Source organism: Bubalus bubalis, chromosome 4 (assembly GCF_019923935.1).
Source record: "Bubalus bubalis isolate 160015118507 breed Murrah chromosome 4, NDDB_SH_1, whole genome shotgun sequence".
In the NCBI taxonomy this organism is placed as follows: domain Eukaryota; kingdom Metazoa; phylum Chordata; class Mammalia; order Artiodactyla; family Bovidae; genus Bubalus; species Bubalus bubalis.
The window spans coordinates 10,883,564-10,903,693 of NC_059160.1; the positions used below are offsets into that span (position 1 = coordinate 10,883,564).

At 49.5% G+C, this 20,130-nt stretch overlaps 1 protein-coding gene across 2 annotated transcripts; it reads left to right on the forward strand.

Moving 5' to 3' along the window:
• The first annotated feature begins 27 nt into the window (after positions 1–27).
• Positions 28–13,574, forward strand: ATP6V1E1 (ATPase H+ transporting V1 subunit E1). Of its 2 annotated transcripts, none has more exons than XM_006071425.4 (9): positions 28–186; positions 1,688–1,753; positions 2,697–2,806; positions 3,188–3,254; positions 8,433–8,522; positions 9,285–9,353; positions 11,086–11,180; positions 12,131–12,218; positions 13,058–13,574. In XM_006071425.4, exons 1-9 carry the CDS (start codon positions 154–156, stop codon positions 13,118–13,120), a joined length of 681 nt encoding a protein of 226 aa, XP_006071487.1. In that variant the 5' UTR covers positions 28–153; the 3' UTR covers positions 13,121–13,574. The 2 variants fall into 2 exon arrangements, with proteins under 2 accessions (XP_006071487.1, XP_025138707.1); XM_025282922.3 differs by lacking the exon at positions 28–186 and adding an exon at positions 661–875.
• Positions 13,575–20,130: the final 6,556 nt, after the last annotated feature.

Below are 20,130 nucleotides of genomic sequence, written 5' to 3' on the forward strand. Positions count from 1 at the left end.
TGGCTGGGCTGCCCGGCGTCCTGCGCAGGAACCGGAAGTCGAGCTCACAAAACAGGAGGCGGGGAGCTTCGCCGGCTTTCGTCTCCCGTTCGCCCGTCTCCTGTGTCAGGTCTGAGCTCCGGCCGATCGTCCGCTGCCGCACGGCTTGCCGCCATGGCCCTCAGCGATGCCGACGTGCAGAAGCAGGTGAGCGCCAAGCTGGGCTCCAGGAGGCAGGCGGGCGCATCCCCGGCCTGGATAAGCCCCGCGGCGGTCTCGTCGGCCAGGCCTCCCCCGTTCCTGGGGCCCGGCCTCAGCTGCCGGGCGTCGGCGGTGGGCGTGCCGCGGGGCTGTGCGGGTCGGGGCTGGCCCTGGGGTCGCGGCGCTGGCGCGGCGCCTCGTCGTTCGCGGGGTGGGCGGGCGTTGAGCGTCCAGGCCCGGCCTTCGGGGAAGGATCCTCAGGCCACGGTTTTTAGGGAAGTCGGCCCCTTCTTTCTGAAGTTTGTAGGAAAACGCTGACTAACGCATACTCACCGTCTTGTGAGTCTTGTTACGTGAGGAATTCGGTGATTCTTCCTTGGAAATTTCCATTTCCTCGGAAACATCTTTGCTTTTATTCGTTATCTAATCAGCGCTCAGAAGGGCGGAGTGTCTCCTTTAAGTGCATCTTCGGCTGATCACAGAAGGCGGCAAGAACAGCTCTATGGGGAAGCTTAAGGCGTCTTCACCAGGTGCCGTGCGGGCGTGAGCATCAGCCCGTGCGGCGTCTGAGCGTCGCTGTGGGAAAGGACGCGGTGCCCTCCACACTGCCTAGTAATGGTCACGCCCCGGCCCTCTCCTCCCTGATTAGGATAGAGCGAGAACTAAGGGTTCCCCAGGAAGAATACCTTATAAAGGTAAAACCGTGGTGAAAATCAAAGGCATCTTTGGTTCTGTAAAACGGTTAAGAGTGAAGAAATGTATGGCCTGTACCCCTACACGCTCCGCGGGCTCTCCATCAGGGCGACGGCTGCGCTCCCCGTAATTCTCAGCAGTGACCGGGCTGAGCACCAAGCGCAGACCAGACGCGTAGAAATCCTGGGTGTCCAGATTCGTTACCTCCCTGTATTCAAGTATTTGTCCATGTTGCTTTTCCTGTCTGAGGAGTATGGTGGTTTATTTCAGCAAATCTCTAAAGGAATCTGACTGCAAAAGGGTAATACCGAGTAGATTTAGCAGGAAGAAGAAAAGTGTAATTTAAGGGCAGATTTTTCTGTCTTAGGGGCGGAGTTAAATGTCCTGAAGCAGGTGACTTTCTCTTGTCGGAACTCCCAGAGGCACGGTGTGTTCCTGTTGACTGTAAACGGGCTTCTCTGATGGAGGTTAAAATGAGTGTTTTGCTCTAGGCTGTGCTGATTTAGTCAGATCTAGTAGCAGAGGGTCCAGCAGGAGTGATAAAGGCAGATAATGCAGGTTTGAATCAGGGTTTACCTCTGGAGGCCAGTGTCTTTTAGCATTTATAAACTGTACTTATTTATTACTGTATTTATTTCCTATTAAAGAGTTTGTGGGTCTTTTTTGGATGTGGACCATTTTCAAAGTCTATTGGATTTGTTACAACATTGCAACATTACCTGAGAAGGGAAATGCACTTCAGTAAATGATTATTGAATGAATCAGAAAAGATATATTTTCTTGTCATTCAAAAATAACCTTTTCCTTCTTCTAGATTAAGCACATGATGGCTTTTATTGAACAAGAAGCCAATGAGAAAGCAGAAGAAATTGATGCAAAGGTGAGATTCCACTGTCTAGGTTAAAGTTACCCGAGTTTTATATGGTCTTGCTTTCCTAATTAGTACTGAATAACATTGCTTAACAGAGCAATTTTGAGTTGCATAGTATGTCTATACGTTATGTAAAATTGTTCTTTTCTCTAGGTATAATCAAATACCATTTAATACTTAATTTTCATTGTTCTTTTAATTTATTCTCCAGTAGTACAAATACAGGCTATGTTTCCCTGTGCTGTACACTATATCCTTGTTGCATGTTTAATATTGTTTTGATGACCATCTGAGTGCTGCAGTTTCTTGTATAACTAGTTTCCTCATTCGAGTAACTTTAGCTAACTTCCAAAGTCATAATTTCTTACTGCCTGAAAATCACAGACAGTTGACACACTGAGACAGCCTTTGTAAAAAGCGACTACTCAAAAAAATAAATAAATAAAACAAAATTTACTTCAGATTAAAAAAAAGTGACTACTCAATAATTAACACTAAAAAAACTAATAACTCAAATTTATATAGTTTATCATTTTAAAAGGACTATTAGATTTTGAACGACAAGGAAAGAATACTAGTTTTATTTTATAAGGGAAGACACTTAGACTGAGGTTACTTGACCAAATATTTTAGACAGTGACTCAGATCTTCTAACTCCAAATTCTGTATCTTTTTCATATACAGAATCTTCTGATTATATACTTTGTAAATTTGTTTGTGGGTACTATTATCTTGATTAAATTTTTACTCTCTGGCTTCATTTATGATAAAAATCACTGATCTTTCCTTTTGAACAAAAGGAATGAGGAGTAATCTTTGAAGATGAGTCATAACACTTTTTCGTTTTAGATATAGAATAAAGTGAATTTAAGCAAATACCATGGTCACCAGCAGCTTAAAATAAAATTGTCAAATCTGTATAATGAAATAATAATAATTAATTTCTTGGTAGGCAGAAGAAGAGTTCAACATTGAGAAAGGTCGTCTTGTCCAAACCCAAAGACTGAAGATTATGGAATATTATGAGAAGAAAGAAAAGCAGATTGAGCAGCAGAAGAAAATGTGAGCTTTGAAAATCACTGGGCCGAGAGGGTCCAGCAGGTGCACTGGGGTCAGCAGATACGGGTTCTGGTTTTATCCGGACCACTCACTGCTTATCTAACCTCGGTCACATTGCTTAACTTCCCTTTCCTCACTTGGGAGCATGGAAGCCTCACTGGATTACTGAAATACACAGTTGAAATAACTGATAAAGTCTTGCCACTTGGTAAGCACTCAATAAATATTTCGTAATATTTGAGAATAGGTGGGTATAAAGCACTGCATATATTTCAGGGAGTTCTGTTTGGGTCCATACAGAGAAAGGTATTTGCGTATCTGAAGAAGGGTGTACATTTTTTTCTCTGCAGCTCTAGTGATGATACTTTTCCATGCCTTTTGCAGTCAGATGTCCAATTTGATGAATCAAGCGAGGCTCAAAGTCCTCAGAGCGAGAGATGACCTTATCACAGTGAGTAATTTGTCCTTTTAGTTATAGTATTATAAAATGTCTATTATCGACAATTCACTAGTTCATATTGGATTAAGGACTTGATTAATGATTTTTAGAGAGAAAGCCTTTGGTTAGCAAATCACTACAGTAGATATTGTAATAAATAAAGAAATGAATAAGATATGTGTCCCATTTTCAAGGACTCACTGCTCTGACAACATATAAACTCTTCTGGGTCACATGACTCATGATGGAGGACCGTAGAATGTCTGAGGGTGATGGGGACTTGAGGCTGGAAAGCCTGAATGGAGTAACATAGGGGCCCTGAGTGCACATGAGGAACCTTTGAGTGCTTTAAGTAGAAGAGTGTTGAAGTTTTCACTTTATTTTATGAAGAATATCATATATAGGGTTCATGATGTAAGTTCATAAGTATGTAGACTAAATTTAACAGGGAAGAGGTTAGACACAGAACCGTCTGGAGAGTACTGTCATCCAAAGGACAGGGCAGGAACATACACTTAGGTCAGGCAGCCTGAAGGAATTTGAATTAATTCAGAAACCAGGGAATTCCCTGTGGGTCCAGTGGTCAGGTCTCCGGACTTCCACTGCAGGGGGCATGGGTTCAGTCTCCTGTCGGGGAGCTAAGAACCTGCAAACCACATGGCATGACCAAAAAGGAAAATTCAGAAACCAATCACGGATGCCTCTATATGCACCGTTACTCATATTGTTGTTACAGAGGCCCTCGATTTCTTAGCAAATGGAGAGATAAGTTAGATAAATATTGGGAAGGAAGAAACGTACTGTTGTGATGCTACGATTATATACTAAAAAATACAACACCCAAAAAACACTAAGAACTAGTGATTAGTTCAAATGGTGACTGGCTACAAGGAGAATATACAGAAATTGATAGTTTTTCCACATGCCAGCAGTAACTAATTAGGAATAAATGTTAATGAATAGGCCCAATGTGGAAAAGCTGTAAAACTGGAGATATAAAACTTGACTAAGTAGAAGACATACCATCTTAGATGACTAAAGAAACACAAATATCTTAAGATGTTGGTCTTGTCACATGACTAGTGCGATGGCAGCAAGGACTGAGTGGGCTGTCAGTGGATGGATTTTATAGGAGGACACTCTGGACGTTGGCCGCAGATTGATCTTCCGCCACCTCCTTTAAGACTGATAAAAAATGCTGAATTTCAGGCCTGGCTGCCTAGAAGAGTGGTGGTTCCATTAATGAAATAGGAAGTCAGGAGAGCGGACTCTTTTAAGAACAACAATCAGATGACTTTGGACCTGTTTAGAGGGGCCAGGAAGCTTCCAGATGGAACTGTCTGCCAGGGTGTCTCAAGTGTGAGGACACACTGTAACATCACGGCAGGAACTACAGCAGAATCTTCTGACGTAGAGCAGAAGCCCACCCAGCATTGTGAGCACAAGTGTGCTCCAGTTGAGAGACAAGTGACTCCCCTAGCACCTATTACAGACCCCAGAGTAGCCAGGGGCTTCCCTAGCGGCTCAGACTGTAAAAGAATCTGCCTGCAATGTGGGAGACCTGGATTCGATCCCTGGGTTGGGAAGATCCCCTGGAGGAGGGCATGGCAACCCACTCCAGTGTTCTTGCCTGGAGCATCCCCATGGACACAGGAGCCTGGCGGGCTACAGTCCACAGAGTCGCAAAGAGTCAGACACGACTAAGCACAGCACAAACACAGCAGCACAAACTAGCCAGAGTTTATCTGCTTCTTAAACTCTTACACCCACATGTCTTTCTGCTTTCAGTACCAACTTGATCTTTTAGTTTTCACTCACCTGTTTTCATTTCCTAGTTAGCTAGGTTCCCTTGAGGGAGGCAGCTGTGTGGGTTGCAGGGTTTTGGGTTGCTCAGTCCTGTAGGAGTCGAGACAAAAGACTGTGTCTGCACTACAGCCTTTTGAGGGTGACCATGAAGAATTGAGTCAGTCATAGCTTGGAGACGGAATTGGAGAGAGCAGCATGAACCAAAACCAGGAATTGACAACACCAGCAGGAAATGGAATTGTCCAGAAGAGCAGGGAATATAGGATCTGAGGCTGGAGAGAGACACCAGGGTTTGGTTAGACTTGATGCCTACTCAGGAGTGTGGAACGTATCCTTTGACCTTTTCTCTTAACCCTTAATAGGCATGGAGATCTCATGGAGGGCCTTGTTAAAATGCAAACTCCAGGCCCCATTTTTGAGAGATTTTGGTGTCCTCATTGGGGGATAAACAGCCCAGAGTAATCTTGCTGCAGGGCGTCTAAAGGAGCGTGCTGAGAAGTACTGCTATAGGATTAGGTTTGTGTTGGAGAAAGAGAACTGGTGATGTAGGGAGAGAAAATGAGGTTATGGCTTAACTTGGATCTGAAGGTCAAAAAGCAGAGAAGCCCAGACCAAATGGCAGCAGTGGTCATTAAGAGAAGGCCAGGGCCTTGTCCACAGATTCTTAAAGATTGGAGTCTGTAGGACTTGGTGACTTCAGGTTGTGAGGAGTCAAAAAAGACTTAAGGTTTTCTTGCCAGGTAAGGTACCTGGATAGGTGATGGTAAATACAGGAGGAACAGCAGGTGGAGAATGTGATGAATCTTGGCCTTTGAACGGCTTTGGAATACCAGGTGAGTTTAGGAGAGAGGTTGGGGCTGGCATATAGACAGCTCTCTAGCCCAGTCTGTTTGTGTGGATGAGCTCATCACCATTGTGGATGTAGGGTTCCACTGTCAGGCAACAACCTGAGAAGCCTCGAGCTTAACAGCCAGGAAACAAGACATTGCTAAGGACATGGGGAAAGCAGTCATGTGGGAGGAGAAGCAGCAGCCAGGGACAGAGCTCTATTTTTCTCTTGTTTTGTTGAACTGTTAGCGTTTCGATAGATAGCAAATGCAGCTATTCTGTGACGTGCAGTGCTTCAGAACAGTGTGAGCTTTTGTTTTGCTAATTAGAATTTTGCAAAAATAAATGTTGCTCTAATTCAGTTGTTCTAAAGCACTTGTTTCCTTAGGCCTTTGCAGCCTAACGTTGTGCCATGGGGGACTTTTCGATTTAGCAAACCCCAGTAACGAACCCCAACTGTGAGATGATGGGGAGCAGGGCAACATGTCCGTGTTTCAGTGCATTTTGCTCTTTTAAAACCTTCATTTTTCCAGCTTGCGCATAGAATCAAACTATTGAAGAAGGGGATTTGTCAAGCAGGTGGCTAGGAAAGGATGGGGAAACAGATGGAAGGACATAGTAGCAAACAGGCGAGCTCTGCTGCCCGCAGCGCTTCGTCCTTTGGTGGTTCTTCTCACTGTTGACCTTGTCCCGCTGCCTGCCCTGACGCTTTCCAGTGTTAGAGCCCATTTTGGGGATCTATGTGAGGTGTGAGTTTCTGTTTCACCGTCTGCTGTTTGGTGGGTGCATTTTTTAGCTTCTTTGAACCTTTCGTTTCTAGTAGAACGAGGAACGCACACACCTGAAGGTTCGTGTAGGGAAAATGCCTGTACAGTGCCTCATGCAGAAGAGGGAAGTGACAGTTTTCTCCTGTCACTCTCTAAACCTCACACCTTGTAAGGTACTGTTGCTGTTGTTGGGAGATAAAGAACACAAGTAACCTTTAGAAATTCTGATTTGTTGGTCCCTGAAGTAGAGATTTCCGGTACTGGGATTGAAGGCCAGCTGACTGTTCACACGTGGAAGGACCAAGGAAACATGGTTCTGTTGTCGTCGTCATAATCAGGTTTCAGTTCCTTGATTTCTAGGAGCATGGTCCTAAATCTTCAGGAAGCTAGAGGCAGGCGCAGGTGGACAACTCTCAAAGTACTGATCTGTAGGCTGAGAGGTAAAGACAGTGACTTACACCTCTCTCCATGAGGTGTCAGGCTGCAGCTAGGAGCTGAGTTTAGAATCAGTATCACTGGAGTATTGATGCCTAGTAACATCACTGCTCATAACTTACCATCCTCACCTGTAGGGCACGTCTGTTCAGTGGACAGGAATGCTCTAGATAGGGGACAACATAATTTCCGTTAGGTTTTAGCTTTCTTATGTGGAGTTAAGTTTTTTCCAACTTCATGTGCCCTTGCTTGTAGTTGTGGGCGGTGTTAAGACTCATTTACCCATTTCCAGATTTTTCATAGTGGGTTATTTTTATAAACAGCTACACTGCTTTTTAGAGGTTGACTTGATTCTCATAATGTAAGGCTGTCTCCAAACTCCCCTTTCCCCCCTTACCTGCTTGACCAGTGTGGATGGTCAATTCTAGCATAAAGAAACGTGCTTGAGGGATCTCTTGGTGAGAAGGGGCTGAAGTTTCTTTCAGCCAGATGTTGTATAACACAAATGCTGTAAACCTTTGTGCCATAAGCTTCCTAGATTATGAAGGCTTAAAATGCTTGGCAGTGGTTCCTGGAAAGTGGTGGGGTCAAGGGTGACTCACTCACAGAACCACTTCCTTCTCTCTACCCTCACTTCCCAAATTCTGATTGGTCTCTAGGTGAGCACGTAGCTTCCCTCTCCTCTTTAAATCCCCCACAATCATTCTAGAGATTGTGTTCAGTAGAGTAGATGCGTGGAAAACTTTCTGGGATGGAATGTTCGTGACAATGTTGGGTGGACAGCAGTGGAACTGAGGGGTATTATCTCTACCTGGGTCCACTTTTAGCCAGTAAACCAATACACGCTTATCACTTACAGAGTAATTTCCAGTGTGTTCTTTACAACCATGTGAGATTTCTGTTTCTGTTAAAGAAGTGTTTGTAACAGATGATTAGAAAATACAAACTTAACACAAAATTGAAATCATTGATAGTCCAGCCTCTTTACAGGTAAACATTGATGACACTTTGTTCTCTGTTCAGAGACTCTTTTTTTCTAAATAAAAAATAGAACCATCTTAAATGACTGTCTTAATGTTGCAACTTGCTTTTCCAGTCTGTATCACACATTTGTGTGAGTCAGTAGGGCTCTTCCGCTAGAGCATTGTCTCCCTGAGAGCTGAGCTGGCGCTGCTTCTGTGTATCTGTGTCCTTGGCACAGCATCTGCTTTACTGTGTACCTCAGAGAACATCTGTGGAGTGAAAACGGCCACAGAGTGAGAACTGATGGGACACAAGCTGGGCCAGCCCCGTGTGGGTTCTGAGCTGAATACCCAGGTGCTTGGACAACTTTTTTGTTTTCCACCCTTTGTAGGACCTACTAAATGAAGCAAAACAGAGACTCAGCAAAGTGGTAAAAGATACAACCAGGTACCAAGTGCTGCTGGATGGACTGGTCCTCCAGGTAAGTCTGTAGGTCAGGTGTACCACAGATGGCCACGCGCCTACAGAACCAACAGTGTGAGAAGCCCGCTGTGCCCCTCCTGCGTCGTCTTGTGAACACACAGCTCCTGCGTGTTTTCATCTTGGCTCTTTGCCTTGTCGAGAGGAGATGTTTGGGAGGACGGTGGTATCTCGCAGGTTGAATGAGACTGATCCTTTTTACTGGTTCTCTGTAACCCCTAACTATAAACCTTCCTAGTTTTATTTCACCATTAAAATGCTTGTTTAGGTATTGAGGTTTAGACCACAGGCTGTATAAACTGTGTTTCCTGCTCAGGACAGACAGTATTTGTCCTCAACCTAGCTGTATTTTGGGCTTCCCTGGTGGCTCAGAGGTTAAAGATCTGCCTGCAATACCGGAGACCTGGGTTCGATCCCTGGGTCGGGAAGATCCCCTGGAGAAGGAAATGGCAACCCACTCCAGTATTCTTGCCTGGAGAATCCCATGGACAGAGGAGCCTGGTGGGCTACAGTCCACGGGGTCGCAAAGAGTCGGACACGACTGAGCGACTTCACTTCACTTAGCTGTGTTTTGTTCCCATCACTGGGGCATTGGGTGTACTTATCTGGTTTGTGACACCAGTCTTCCCATTTTATTGTGCTGTGCAGGCCCTCTTTGGGGGAACTCAGGACTTTTCCCCCAATTCTGAGAGAATTATAAAGACATTCTGTTTGCTATTGTTTTATTTTATAGTTTGTGCTGATTGCATCTGTGCCTTAATAGGGTTTGTACCAGTTGCTGGAGCCCCGGATGATCGTTCGCTGCAGGAAACAGGATTTCCCTCTGGTGAAGGTAAAGTTTGAAAAAAATCCTTTTTCTTTTTAAAGATCAGTGTGTTGGGTATGAAATGACAGCTCAGCCATGGAGACTAGAAGTCTTCACTCATTGGAGATTCTGACTTTAGTGTACCCAAGCCCCTGATTTACTGTCTCAAAGAAATCAAGCTGCCGGCTGTGTTAGTACCCTCCTCCCTTCCTGGAGACCTTGTAATACCATGATCTGAAAATTCAGTAAGAACGGTACCTACTGGATTGGAGCCGAGGATAGGCAAGACCACAGAGAACTGGCATACTCCCAGAGCAGCAGGGCTTAGTGCTAACTTAGTACCGTCCTACACCTGGAGCAGGCCAGGAAGTACCAGCAAAGTGATAACACAGCATCACTGCCAGAGGCCAGTGTTGAGGAGCTTCTCTCTTCAGGGAGGAGACCTTGGCCCCAGGGAGGACCAAGGCCGTGGCAGGCACACGATGGCGACAGAAGGATCCTTAGGTTGTAGACCCGCCCCCTGCCACCAGCTCTGATTATGTGCCAGCTACTCCGTTCAGGTCGTTCTTCCCTGTAGCTTATGGTCTCAGTTCAGGTCGTTCTTCCCTGTAGCTTATGGTCGGGCGAGGTTGAGAGAGCTTAGTCCCTTAGTGACTACATTTTAACGCACAATATGTTTGTGGCTGCCCCGGGTCACTTGTCTCCTAGGAGAGCAGACTGCCAGGTGGGGAGCAGTGTTCATTCTTATCTCCACTGTGAACTAGCGAGCTGTGCCAGGGACCCGGAGCCCGGCTTGGGCCACCCACCTAGACGTGGGGCAGTGCGCCTTGGTGGGCGTCGCTGTGAAGCTGCTGGGGCCGGGTGCCGCCAGAGTGGCGTCCGCTCTCCATGGTGACACTGTGTGAGACCTGAGGAATAGGAAGAGTTCAGTGTATGTGTACATCTGTTCAACTGGTAACAGGATCAGAAAAAGACTAAAGTTCCGTCATGATGTTATTAGTGTCTTGCTGGAGCCCACACCTGATGCTACCTTCAGTCAGGTTAGAACCTCTTCCATCTACCCTATACCCCTTCCCCCAGCTCACTCCTTTTTAAAATGTGGTAAAAAGTGCATTAAATTTACCATTGTTACCAGTTTTAAGCATACAGTTCTGTGCTTTAAGTACATTCACTGTTCTGCAACTGTCCCCACCCTCCTTCTCCAGAACTTTCCATCTTCCAAACTGAACAGCATCTCCATGAGCCCCTGGCAGGCACATCCTGCTCCTGTCTGTATCACACGGCTACTCTAGTGCCTCTCTAAGAGGAATCATACCAAGCCTGTCCTTTGGTGATGGGCTTACTTCACTTGGCATATTGTCTTCAAGGTTCATTGATGGTATAGCCAGAGTTGGAATTTCCTTTTTTAAGGATGAATCTATGGACCACATTTTATTTACTCATTTGTGTTTATAGACACCTGGGTGGTTTCTACCATTTGTTAAAAATAAGTAGGAATATCTTTGCTTGTATAGATTGTTGGTTTTGAGGATAACGGTTCTCTGTGTGTGGTCAAGTTGCTTATTCGTGTCTGACTCTTTGTGACTCTATGGACTGTAGCCCATCAGGCTCCTCTGTTCATGAAATTATCCTGGCACAAATACTAGAGTGGGTTGCTATTTCCTCTTCCAGGGGATCTTCCCAACCCAGGGATCGAACCCCCATCTCCTGTGGTTCCTGCGTAGTTTTTGATGACACTTCTGTTTTTTTGTCTTTCCAGGCTGCAGTGCAAAAAGCAATCCCTGTGTACAAAGTTGCAACCAAAAGAGACGTTGATGTCCAGATTGACCAGGAGGCCTACCTGCCTGAGGAGATGTAAGGAGTGCTTCTGCTTTTAACATGCAAGTGGCTCTGGCTGCATGAACAGCCACATGCTGGACCTTCCTCGTGTCCGCTGGGCTCAGTGTGGTGGAGGGCAGTGGAACCCCGCTCATTTGTGCCTCCTGTCAGCTCCTGTTGGTCTTCTCTTGTGAATCAGCTTCTTATGGTTCATCCTGCCAAGAAGCAGAACAGATTTTATACCCAGAACTTGAAGCTCGGTCCACGTGTGACTAGATGCTGAGAAAGGGGATGGCTCCCTCTGGCCAGGAAACTACTTTCATGTCTGGCTGGTGGACTCCGTGGTGTGAACTGAGCATTCATGGTGCTTCCACTGACGGCTGGGTGCAGTGGGGTTGGCCACAGGAGCTCCTGGTCGGGGAGGCCAGGGCATTGTTTCCTTGTAGCTTTCCAGCTCTTGGCAGCTGCCATGAGGTAACGTCTATGCGGAGCTGACCCAGGGCTCAGGATCCAAAGCCACTCTGCTGATGGGTAATTAGCGGCGGGCGGAGATACAACCGACAAGCAGTTTGAGGTCTGGTAAATAGCAGGTTGCAGTCAGGGCCACTGTTCCTGGTGTTTTGAGTCTGGAGCCTTAGAAAAGTCAGACAGTACATACCCTGGATGTTACAGCATCTACTCCAGAATTAAACAGAGACGCTTCACCCCTGAGGGGTTTTTTCACAGCTGACTGGAGCCTGGATCAGATGAGGACTGGGGCTGTTGATTGGCAAATGGGGACAAAATTCCCCTTTTTGTTCTGTTAGGGAGGGGCAAGTTGTTGGAATTAACCAAGTGAGGTTGGCACATAGTCACTTGGGATGAGTTACAGTTTCAAGTTGATTGTGTATGTTCATTGGCCTCTACTCAAGAGGAAGAAGGTAACTGCACCACGGGTCTGTTTTCCTTAGATCTATACACATGGTTCTTTCCCGTGTTCTTTGTAGAGCCGGCGGTGTTGAGATCTATAACGGGGACCGCAAGATCAAGGTGTCCAACACACTTGAAAGTCGGCTGGACCTCATAGCCCAGCAGGTGAGTGTGGGGACACTTCTCAGTCAGTTGGCCTGGGGTTACTTTGAGGTGATGTGGAGAACGTGTCGGTATTTGAGATTTGTCTCTCTTTGTACGTTTTTGGACATTTTCTTGAATGGAGGTTTGGACACTTAGTGTCATTTGCTGAGATGATACCATGTATATGAGGGTGGGCTTGGGGATAGAACAAGGGCTTTGTCTGTCTAGGATCTCACTACATGTGAGATGTATCGGGGTGCTTAAGAGATGCTTTACTACGGAATTGCTTAACAAAGGCCCTAGAACCCCACACCCCTGCAGGAGTGACAGGAATCAAGTCACTTGTTAGAGGAATTGCTGCTGGGTTCCCGTGTTTGCAGAAAGCGGTCGGGAAAGTTGAGTTGTCCCAGGTGTGGGGCCTTTTTCAGGAGTGTGGTCTGCTTGACCACCAGGCACATGTGGGTAAATTTGTAAAACTAGGTAAACGGAAAACGTCCTTTGCAAAGTTGCATTGACCACACGTGGATGGCAGCCACCGTCCTGAGGTTGGGCCCTTGGGGTTTTCCAGTTGCTACTGGAGGCCGCAGTACATACTTGCCTTGTCTACTCGGCACAGGGTGGGTGCTCTGTCTGTTGAGAGAGCGTCACTTCTGCCCATGTCAGAACATGACGGAAGTCCCGGATTGTGGTGACTTCTGTCACTTCTCTTTGTCCCCATTAAGCAGTGGCCTGAAGCCCACAGGTGTGATCGTCACATCTCTCTCGGCCTCTGCTGGGATAAGTGCTTGGCCTTATGGTTGCGGCTCAGGTGGGTCCGTGCCAGGCCGCACTGCCTCACAGAAGTTCTCCACTCTTCACAGATGATGCCCGAAGTGCGGGGAGCCTTGTTTGGTGCAAATGCCAACAGGAAGTTTTTGGACTAAGCCAGCAGGAGGTGCGTGACGAGGACGCTCCCGTCATTGGAAGAAACAAGATGGCCTCTATAGCTTCCTCTTTGCTGTCCCCTGCCCTTATTTGTCAGTGGGTGCTCTTCTGTAGCTAATGTTCTCCGACTGATGGGTAATGATGGGAGTCTCAGTTAGTACATTAAGAAACCTTCCTCTAGCTTGTCTCAAAGTAGCACAGTTCCTGCCGTTCTGTAGCGCGCAGTTGCGGGGCCAGGTGCGTGCGTGTCCCGCACCTGCTGCTGTCCTGGGCTCCACCATCCAGCCTACAGGCAGTGGGGTGGTAGACTCAGTCCTCAAGTGCATGTGGGCCTCATCCCTTCCGGCAGCAGCAGCTTCTCTCCTACGTGTTTGGACCTAGAAGTGTCTGTAAATGTGATTTAAGGTCTATTCCATGAATCTGCTCTATTTATTAAAATACAAGGTGGAGGTGGATGTTGCTGTGGTTTATTACACAAGGGCTGTGACTTCTACTGGGTGATCTGGAATGCAGGAGCCACAGCCCAGCAGTGTTGGACCACCGACAGCTCCCTCCCTCTTCCTCTGCTTCTGCTCCTTTTTATCCACCTCTCACCCTGAGACACCCTCCCAGCCCAAAACCCTCCAGGAGGGGCTCTGGAGGGGCTGACGGCTTGATTGAGGTAGGTGTATTAGATTTGGTAGCATCAGAGAAGGTGGCGGTGCGGGCCCCGGGGAGAGGAGTTGCTGTGTGTTTGGTGCATCAAGACTTAAAACCCTGTGTGACCTGAAGATAAGGTGTCAGTCAGTCCTCCACCCTCAGGATGACCTGAGTTGACTCAGGTGTAGCTTTGTCCTAAGTGGATGCAGCTGGGAAGACGCGCAGTCTCCTCACGGCCTTCACGTCACACAGGGCTCCACGGGTGGAGGGTGTGGGGCCAGGGGACCCCCAGCCTTGGGACGGCTGTCGTGGTCCTCTTGAACTAAAATACAATCCTGCTTTTCCCCACATCAGTGCTAGGGTGAACTAAGTTATTTACTCAGAATTAACAATAGCAAATCCTCAAACTGACTCAGTTGAGACGCAGTGATGACCCTGTCTGTTCAGGTGGCAGGCTCCTTGAGCACTGGGGGCCTGGTCACCCAGGGATGGGCCTGAGAGGGAGAGGGCAGGGTGCGAGGAGGGCAAGCGGCGACCGCGACGGCTGTGAGCAGCGCCCTTCAGGAAGGCCGACCTGAGGCAGGGTTCCGCCCCCGCCCCACCGTGCCCCCTCCCCGCTCCTGGGTGGGGCCTGTGCACCGGCATGGAGGGGCCCTCACCTGCAGTCGCTGATGCCGCTGTAGCTGTTCACTGCAGCCTAAGTTTGGATTTGAGTTTCCAAAGCTATTGAAAGACAGTCACTAGTTAGAGTCTGCCCGCCCTTTTGTCAACACGACATCCCAGATTCCTTGTGTGAACACCCCGTGGGGTCTGTCACGGGGGTCCTTCCCCTCTTGGGGCCTCCTTTACAAAATGACACACTGTCTGAGGGCCCAGCTCGGGGGCAGAGTGGCCAAGACAGGAGAGCCCTCTGCCCCCAGCCTTCCAGAGGCATCACTTGTGGCAGCAGCTGCAGAGCCTGCAACACAGCCAGACGCAGGCTTGCTGACCACAAAATCAAGGGCTGGACCTGGAGGCTGACAGGATCCCAGTCCAGCAAGTTAGGGACAACCTGGGAAGTCTGTTCTGATCCCACGTGAAGGGGGAGAGGATCATGCAGTGCCCAGCATCCTGCTGTGGCATCTCAGGCACCTCCCATGTGCCCGCAGCTCAGCTCCCAGCAGCTCACACCTGTCAGGCAGCTGCCACTGCAGATGCCACTGGGGGCTGGAGTCGTGTCCCATCACAGGCCAGCACACTGCCCCTCCCTGGCCCCTCCACTCTCCCTTGGTATTCAGCCTGGTCCCCATGGGCTGCCACTCACCCAGCTGGGTAAACAAACCAAGCTCTGATAACAGACTCCCAGGGAGGCTGAGGCCAGGACAGTGAAACAGCCCTAGCAAGGGTCCTTCCTTGCCAATCCCCAAGAACTGTCCCCGGGAAACGGGGAGCATGGACAGAACTGGACAGTGTCTGCGGCTGATCTGTTTCCGTTCCTCAGCGTAAACACAGATCGACGGGATGGACCCATAGCCCAGAAACAGTCAAGTAATGCCTGACGAGGGAACCAGCGGCAGTGACGGCTCCTTAGTGAACGGTGCTGGGAGAACTGGACGTTGACTTGCAAAAGAGCTCGACTGCTGTCTTACACCACTCATACAGATGGATCGAGCACCTGAGAGCATTCAACTCCCAACAGCAGGAAAAGTTCCATGACACGGGAACCTAAAGCACATGCAACAGAAGGTAAAAGAAACAAGTGAGACTACATCAGACCAAAAGCTTCTGCACAGCAATGGAAACCAGCCACCCAGTGAAAAGGCTGCCTACTTAATGTGGTGGGGCGGGGGCCAACTGCAAGCATACACCTGATACGGGGCTAATACGAGAATTCACAGACAGCAACAGGCAAAGAACACAGGAGAAAACACTGCGTGCAGTTAGTCATCAGGGAACCCACTAAGATCACCTTCCATCTGTCACACTGGCCATAAATCAGAACGTGGAGCGAGAACCCTAGTGCACTCCCGGTGGAAATGCACCCGTGGCCACAGCAGCAGCCAAGGTGTGGAAGCAAAGTGTCCATGGACGGGTGAATGAAGATACAATAAAACATAAACATAAACACAGAAACATACTCTACGATTTCCCCGATATGTAGAATCTATTAAAAAATGCAAACACAGAAAACAAGAGGGGATATGTGGTTCGCAGAGGCAGATGGAGACTGAGTGAACTGGGTGAGGCCCCAGCGTGCGGTTACAAGGTCAGTGTGTCCTGGCGGCGCGGTGCTCGGTGTGGCAGCTGCAGTTAACACTGTTCTGTGTTTGAGAACGTTGCTGAGAGAGTAGGTCCCAGATGTTCTTAGCTTTTGGTAACTGCGAGCAATGGCCGTTACCCAGTGGTGAGCAGGCTGCAGTTCGTGGTTGTACGGCCATCGTGCTGAACACCTTGGACGCACACAGTGGCCAAGTGTCACTCACCCTCAGTAACACCAAGAATGTGTCTGCTGGTTGACGACGGAACAAATCCTTTCTATATGGCCGGTCTCGAACCTCCAAATGCACATTTACGTGTGCAGATACGTGAACTGAGGCCCGGCGGCCACTAGCTCCCACCACCATCCAGAAAAAGAGCACGATGCACCTGCCTTGCGGGAACTGCTACTGGAAGAAGTCACTGGCTGCCAACTTGATGGCCTTCTCCACAGTGAACAAGGTCGGGTCACTGCCCCCCGGAAGGGAATGGTGAGGGTTGGGGGCATCTGCAGCCGCGGGGACCAGCTCCAGCCAGTGAGGTTCTGGAACACTGGGGTCCTGGTGAGTCGGGGAGCTCTTCTGTTTACTGAAGCCCCCTTTCTTTTTATTGATCCACTTGGCCTGTGTCTGAACTCCTCACGAGCTCCCTGGTGCAGGTCCTGCAAGTTACTTCTCTCTCGCATGTATGGACCCTTGAGATGACACGTAACCAGTTCTCCAAACTAAGCCCGATTGTAAGATCCCGAGGGGTGGCTATGTGGGTCCCATAGCTTTGCCTTCACACTCAGAGCGTAGCCACATCAGCCCCTCAGTCCAGCCTTGTGTCCATTTCTCACAGCACAATAATCTTGGTCTGCGTCCCTGGCTGGGGACACTAAGGGGAAAGTGTTCACGCTCTCTGGGTCCTCAGGTCACCTTGTTCCCACACCTGGCGTCTCCTGTCCACCCCTCCCCTCTTGAATCTTTGTCCAGAGCCAGGTCACTGTCGGCTTCCCTGGGGTTTACTCCCAGCATCCGGGGACCAGTCTGTCTCTTCCCCCAGGCTTCCTGTCCAGACTTGGACAGCAGTGCCTGGCACTAGGCCCACCTTTTCCGAGTCGACGTCACCCTTTCAGAAAACCACTGATTGCGGTTTTCTCCCCCAAAACAAAGCCCCTGGAGATGCCCACAACATGCTGGCCGCCCGGTAACGAAGACAGGCTCTCCAGATACCAGGACCTCCTCCCAGCACCCAGTTTCTTCTGACATTTTGATTCCAAGGCCCACAAGTTCCCAGAAGAGGGCAGACCGAGCATGTGGGCAGCTGGAGTGGCGGCCCCAGGGCCTCCCTGATGATATCCAACCAGGATGTGAGAGAAACGTCTTCCCAGACCCATGGGAGAATGTCCCCAGTGCCCTGGGTGCCGTGTGATTGTTGGCACTGCAGCTTCTCAGGCTACAAAACCTAAGTCACAGTCTGTCTGTTTCCACAAACAAGACTTGACCAAAGTCCCGTCAGTTACCCCTTCTCGAGTGTGTACCTCTACCTGAAAGAGTGACGTTCCACTGGGTTCCAAGGAGCCTGTCTCCCAGACTCCCAGATACAGGACCCACACGAGGTAAAGTGTGGCCACAAGCAGATCATTGCAAGCTCTAGCCATGCTTCTTTTCTGCTCAATGGACACCTTCCTTGTTGGAAGTGCATGTTCTTAACTGTTGACGGTGGCTCTCATTCACCAAACACACAGCAAGGGGAACAGGGTTAGAGGCAGGTAACGGTTTAAGCCAACAGTGTGTTTAAGCAAATAGCATGGGATCAGAGGCAGGCTATGATTTAAGTAAACAGGTCACACTCAGTTCTGACCTGAAGCCTGAAATGAAATTGAAATATTTTTTGAAAGCTTTTACACGTAGCTCAGGTGGTAGGGACCGGTCAGAGAGCCCAGAGGCTGCCCTGAGGGAGCTGAACTCCCAAGCACAGAGCTGGCTCCCTCACAGAAGACCCTGGCCTCCCCGTGGGGCTGGTAGACGACTCAGCTGTGGGGGGGCAGGGGTGGCTATGGGGGCTGCTGGGGCCAGGGTGGAGGAGGGGGGCGTTGAAACACCTGCAGGGCCAGGGCTGAGGAGTGTCCACTCCTCCCTGTGCTCCTCTCCCCCTTGGATTCCATCCTGGCCACATGGCCGACTGTGCCCCTGTGCTCCCTGGGCTGAGTGTCTCAGCAAAGCACATCAGTGGAGGCATGGCAGGGCTCGGGGGGGCGACCTGTGTCCCCACTGACTTGGCCAAGACGCAGCTGCAGAACCAGTGTGGACAGGAAACCTACAAAGGCAGGCATGTGGGGGCAGGCGTGCGTATCAGGGTGCGGGGCCCTGGAAGACGGGCAAGGCTGGGCAGCGGCTTGCTCACCCTGGCCTCGCTGGGCCACTTGCTCAGTGGCCATGAGGACCGGGGCGGGGAGGAGGAGGGCGCAGCGGGTGGCGGCACAGGCTTGGGAGAGGGATTCAAGCCAGAACGAGGCTCAGGGGAGCCAGAACAGAACCAGCCAGGAACGGAGCAGAGACTGGCCCCCGGGGAGTAGCCCCAGTCAGGGTCAGTGCGTGCACACACATGCTTCTCTCCAGTCAAGGTTGCCATGCATGCACACACAAAAGTGCGTACATACACACACACATGCCCACTTCTCTCCTGACCCGCCACAGACGGGCGGATGGGTAATGAGTTCTGCTCACATGTTGCTGGCGTCCAGCCTCTTGCCCCGTTCGCCTCCCTTTACTGTGAGGTCTGCAGGGAAGTCGCGTCCCCCTTTCTGTCCTGTGAGTGACCGCGAGATTACAGGTGCGCGAAAGAGCCTTCGTTCCATAAATGCTGAAAAGTGGCATCTTAGTTCCTGGGGCTGGGATGCAGCGTGCTTTCCTCCTGCCGAATCAAGCCTTGGACATGCTCCAAGGACCAACTGCAGGGCTCTCAAAAACAACTGTCATCCTGCCACCCTCTGGAAGAAGCTTCAGACCCAAGCTCTGAGAAGCGGGCAGTGCTTTTCCAAACTGAGAGACTTCTTGAAGGCAGCTGCGTGGTACCCACATCACCCTGAACGCCAAGGGACGGGCTCAGAACACCACAGCTGCCTTCCTGGCTATTTTCTCACAGTCCCTCTCTCACTGCAGAGTTTGGTTAAAATCACCCATGGCAACAAACAGTGAGCCTGGGTTGCAGAAGGGGAACAAAACTGGTACAACCTAAGACCCAGCACAGCCCAAAATACATAAATATTTAAATAATAAAAAACCCAAAGGAAAACCACACGGCCCTTTCGGGGCCCAGTGTTTGGGGGAGGGGATAGCCTGGGCCCGCAGCCCAGAGGCCCTCCTCCCAGAGGCCTCTCCAGAAGGGTCCAGGGTGAAGGTCGCCTCTGAGGGCCCAGCCCTGGGTGAATCTCGCCCTAGAGGTGCTCCCCATTTATCAAACTCAGCCACCTTTCCTCCCAGTGACAGAGAGGATTAGAGACAAAAGCCATTACTGTTCAATACGAGGGAACCTTTGCATGTTTCCAGACATCAAACGGCAAGCTCCACCAGAACTGAGACCAACCCACTCTTCACTCACGACTGGCTTCCTGTCTCTTCCCTGGTTCCTCCCCACCAACTCTTGTTTCTTGTGCCAATCTGAAGCAAGCAAGGGTGTTGGGGATGGTACACCCGGGGCTTAACAAGTGTAAAGGTCAAACAGTAATTCTGAAAATGGGGTAGATTAACTAACACGTTCCACAGAAACAGACTCCAGAGCTGACCAGTGGGATGACTCTGTTTTGGTCTCAAGGAGACAGACCTGGGAAGCATACCCTGAGGGACTCAGCTAAGCTCTGCCTAAAACTATCAGAACATTCTGGCCTTTGGTGAGAGATTCATGTCACGGCGAGAGAAGTTGCAGCTGGGAATCCTCAAGTCAGAACCCAACTGGACCTGTGTTCAGGGTGTGGTGCTAGTCCACAGGGGCCCACTCATCAGGACAGCAAAGGGGCCAGGGTGCCAGCCGCCTGCCCCCACTCCTCCAACCCAGGCCAAGGAGACTCAGAATCAAGTGAGACAAACGCTCCGGCTGGCTTCTTGTCAAAATCGAGGTTTACGCATAAGTCCACTTTAAAGTTACTTTTGTT

Coding starts and splice junctions, on each gene's coding strand:
- ATP6V1E1 (XM_006071425.4), top strand. CDS start 154: ATGGCCCTCAGCGATGCCGACGTGCAGAAGCAG. Junction 8,523..9,284: donor TGGATGGACTGGTCCTCCAG/GTAAGTCTGTAG, acceptor GTGCCTTAATAG/GGTTTGTACCAGTTGCTGGA. Junction 11,181..12,130: donor GCCTACCTGCCTGAGGAGAT/GTAAGGAGTGCT, acceptor TGTTCTTTGTAG/AGCCGGCGGTGTTGAGATCT.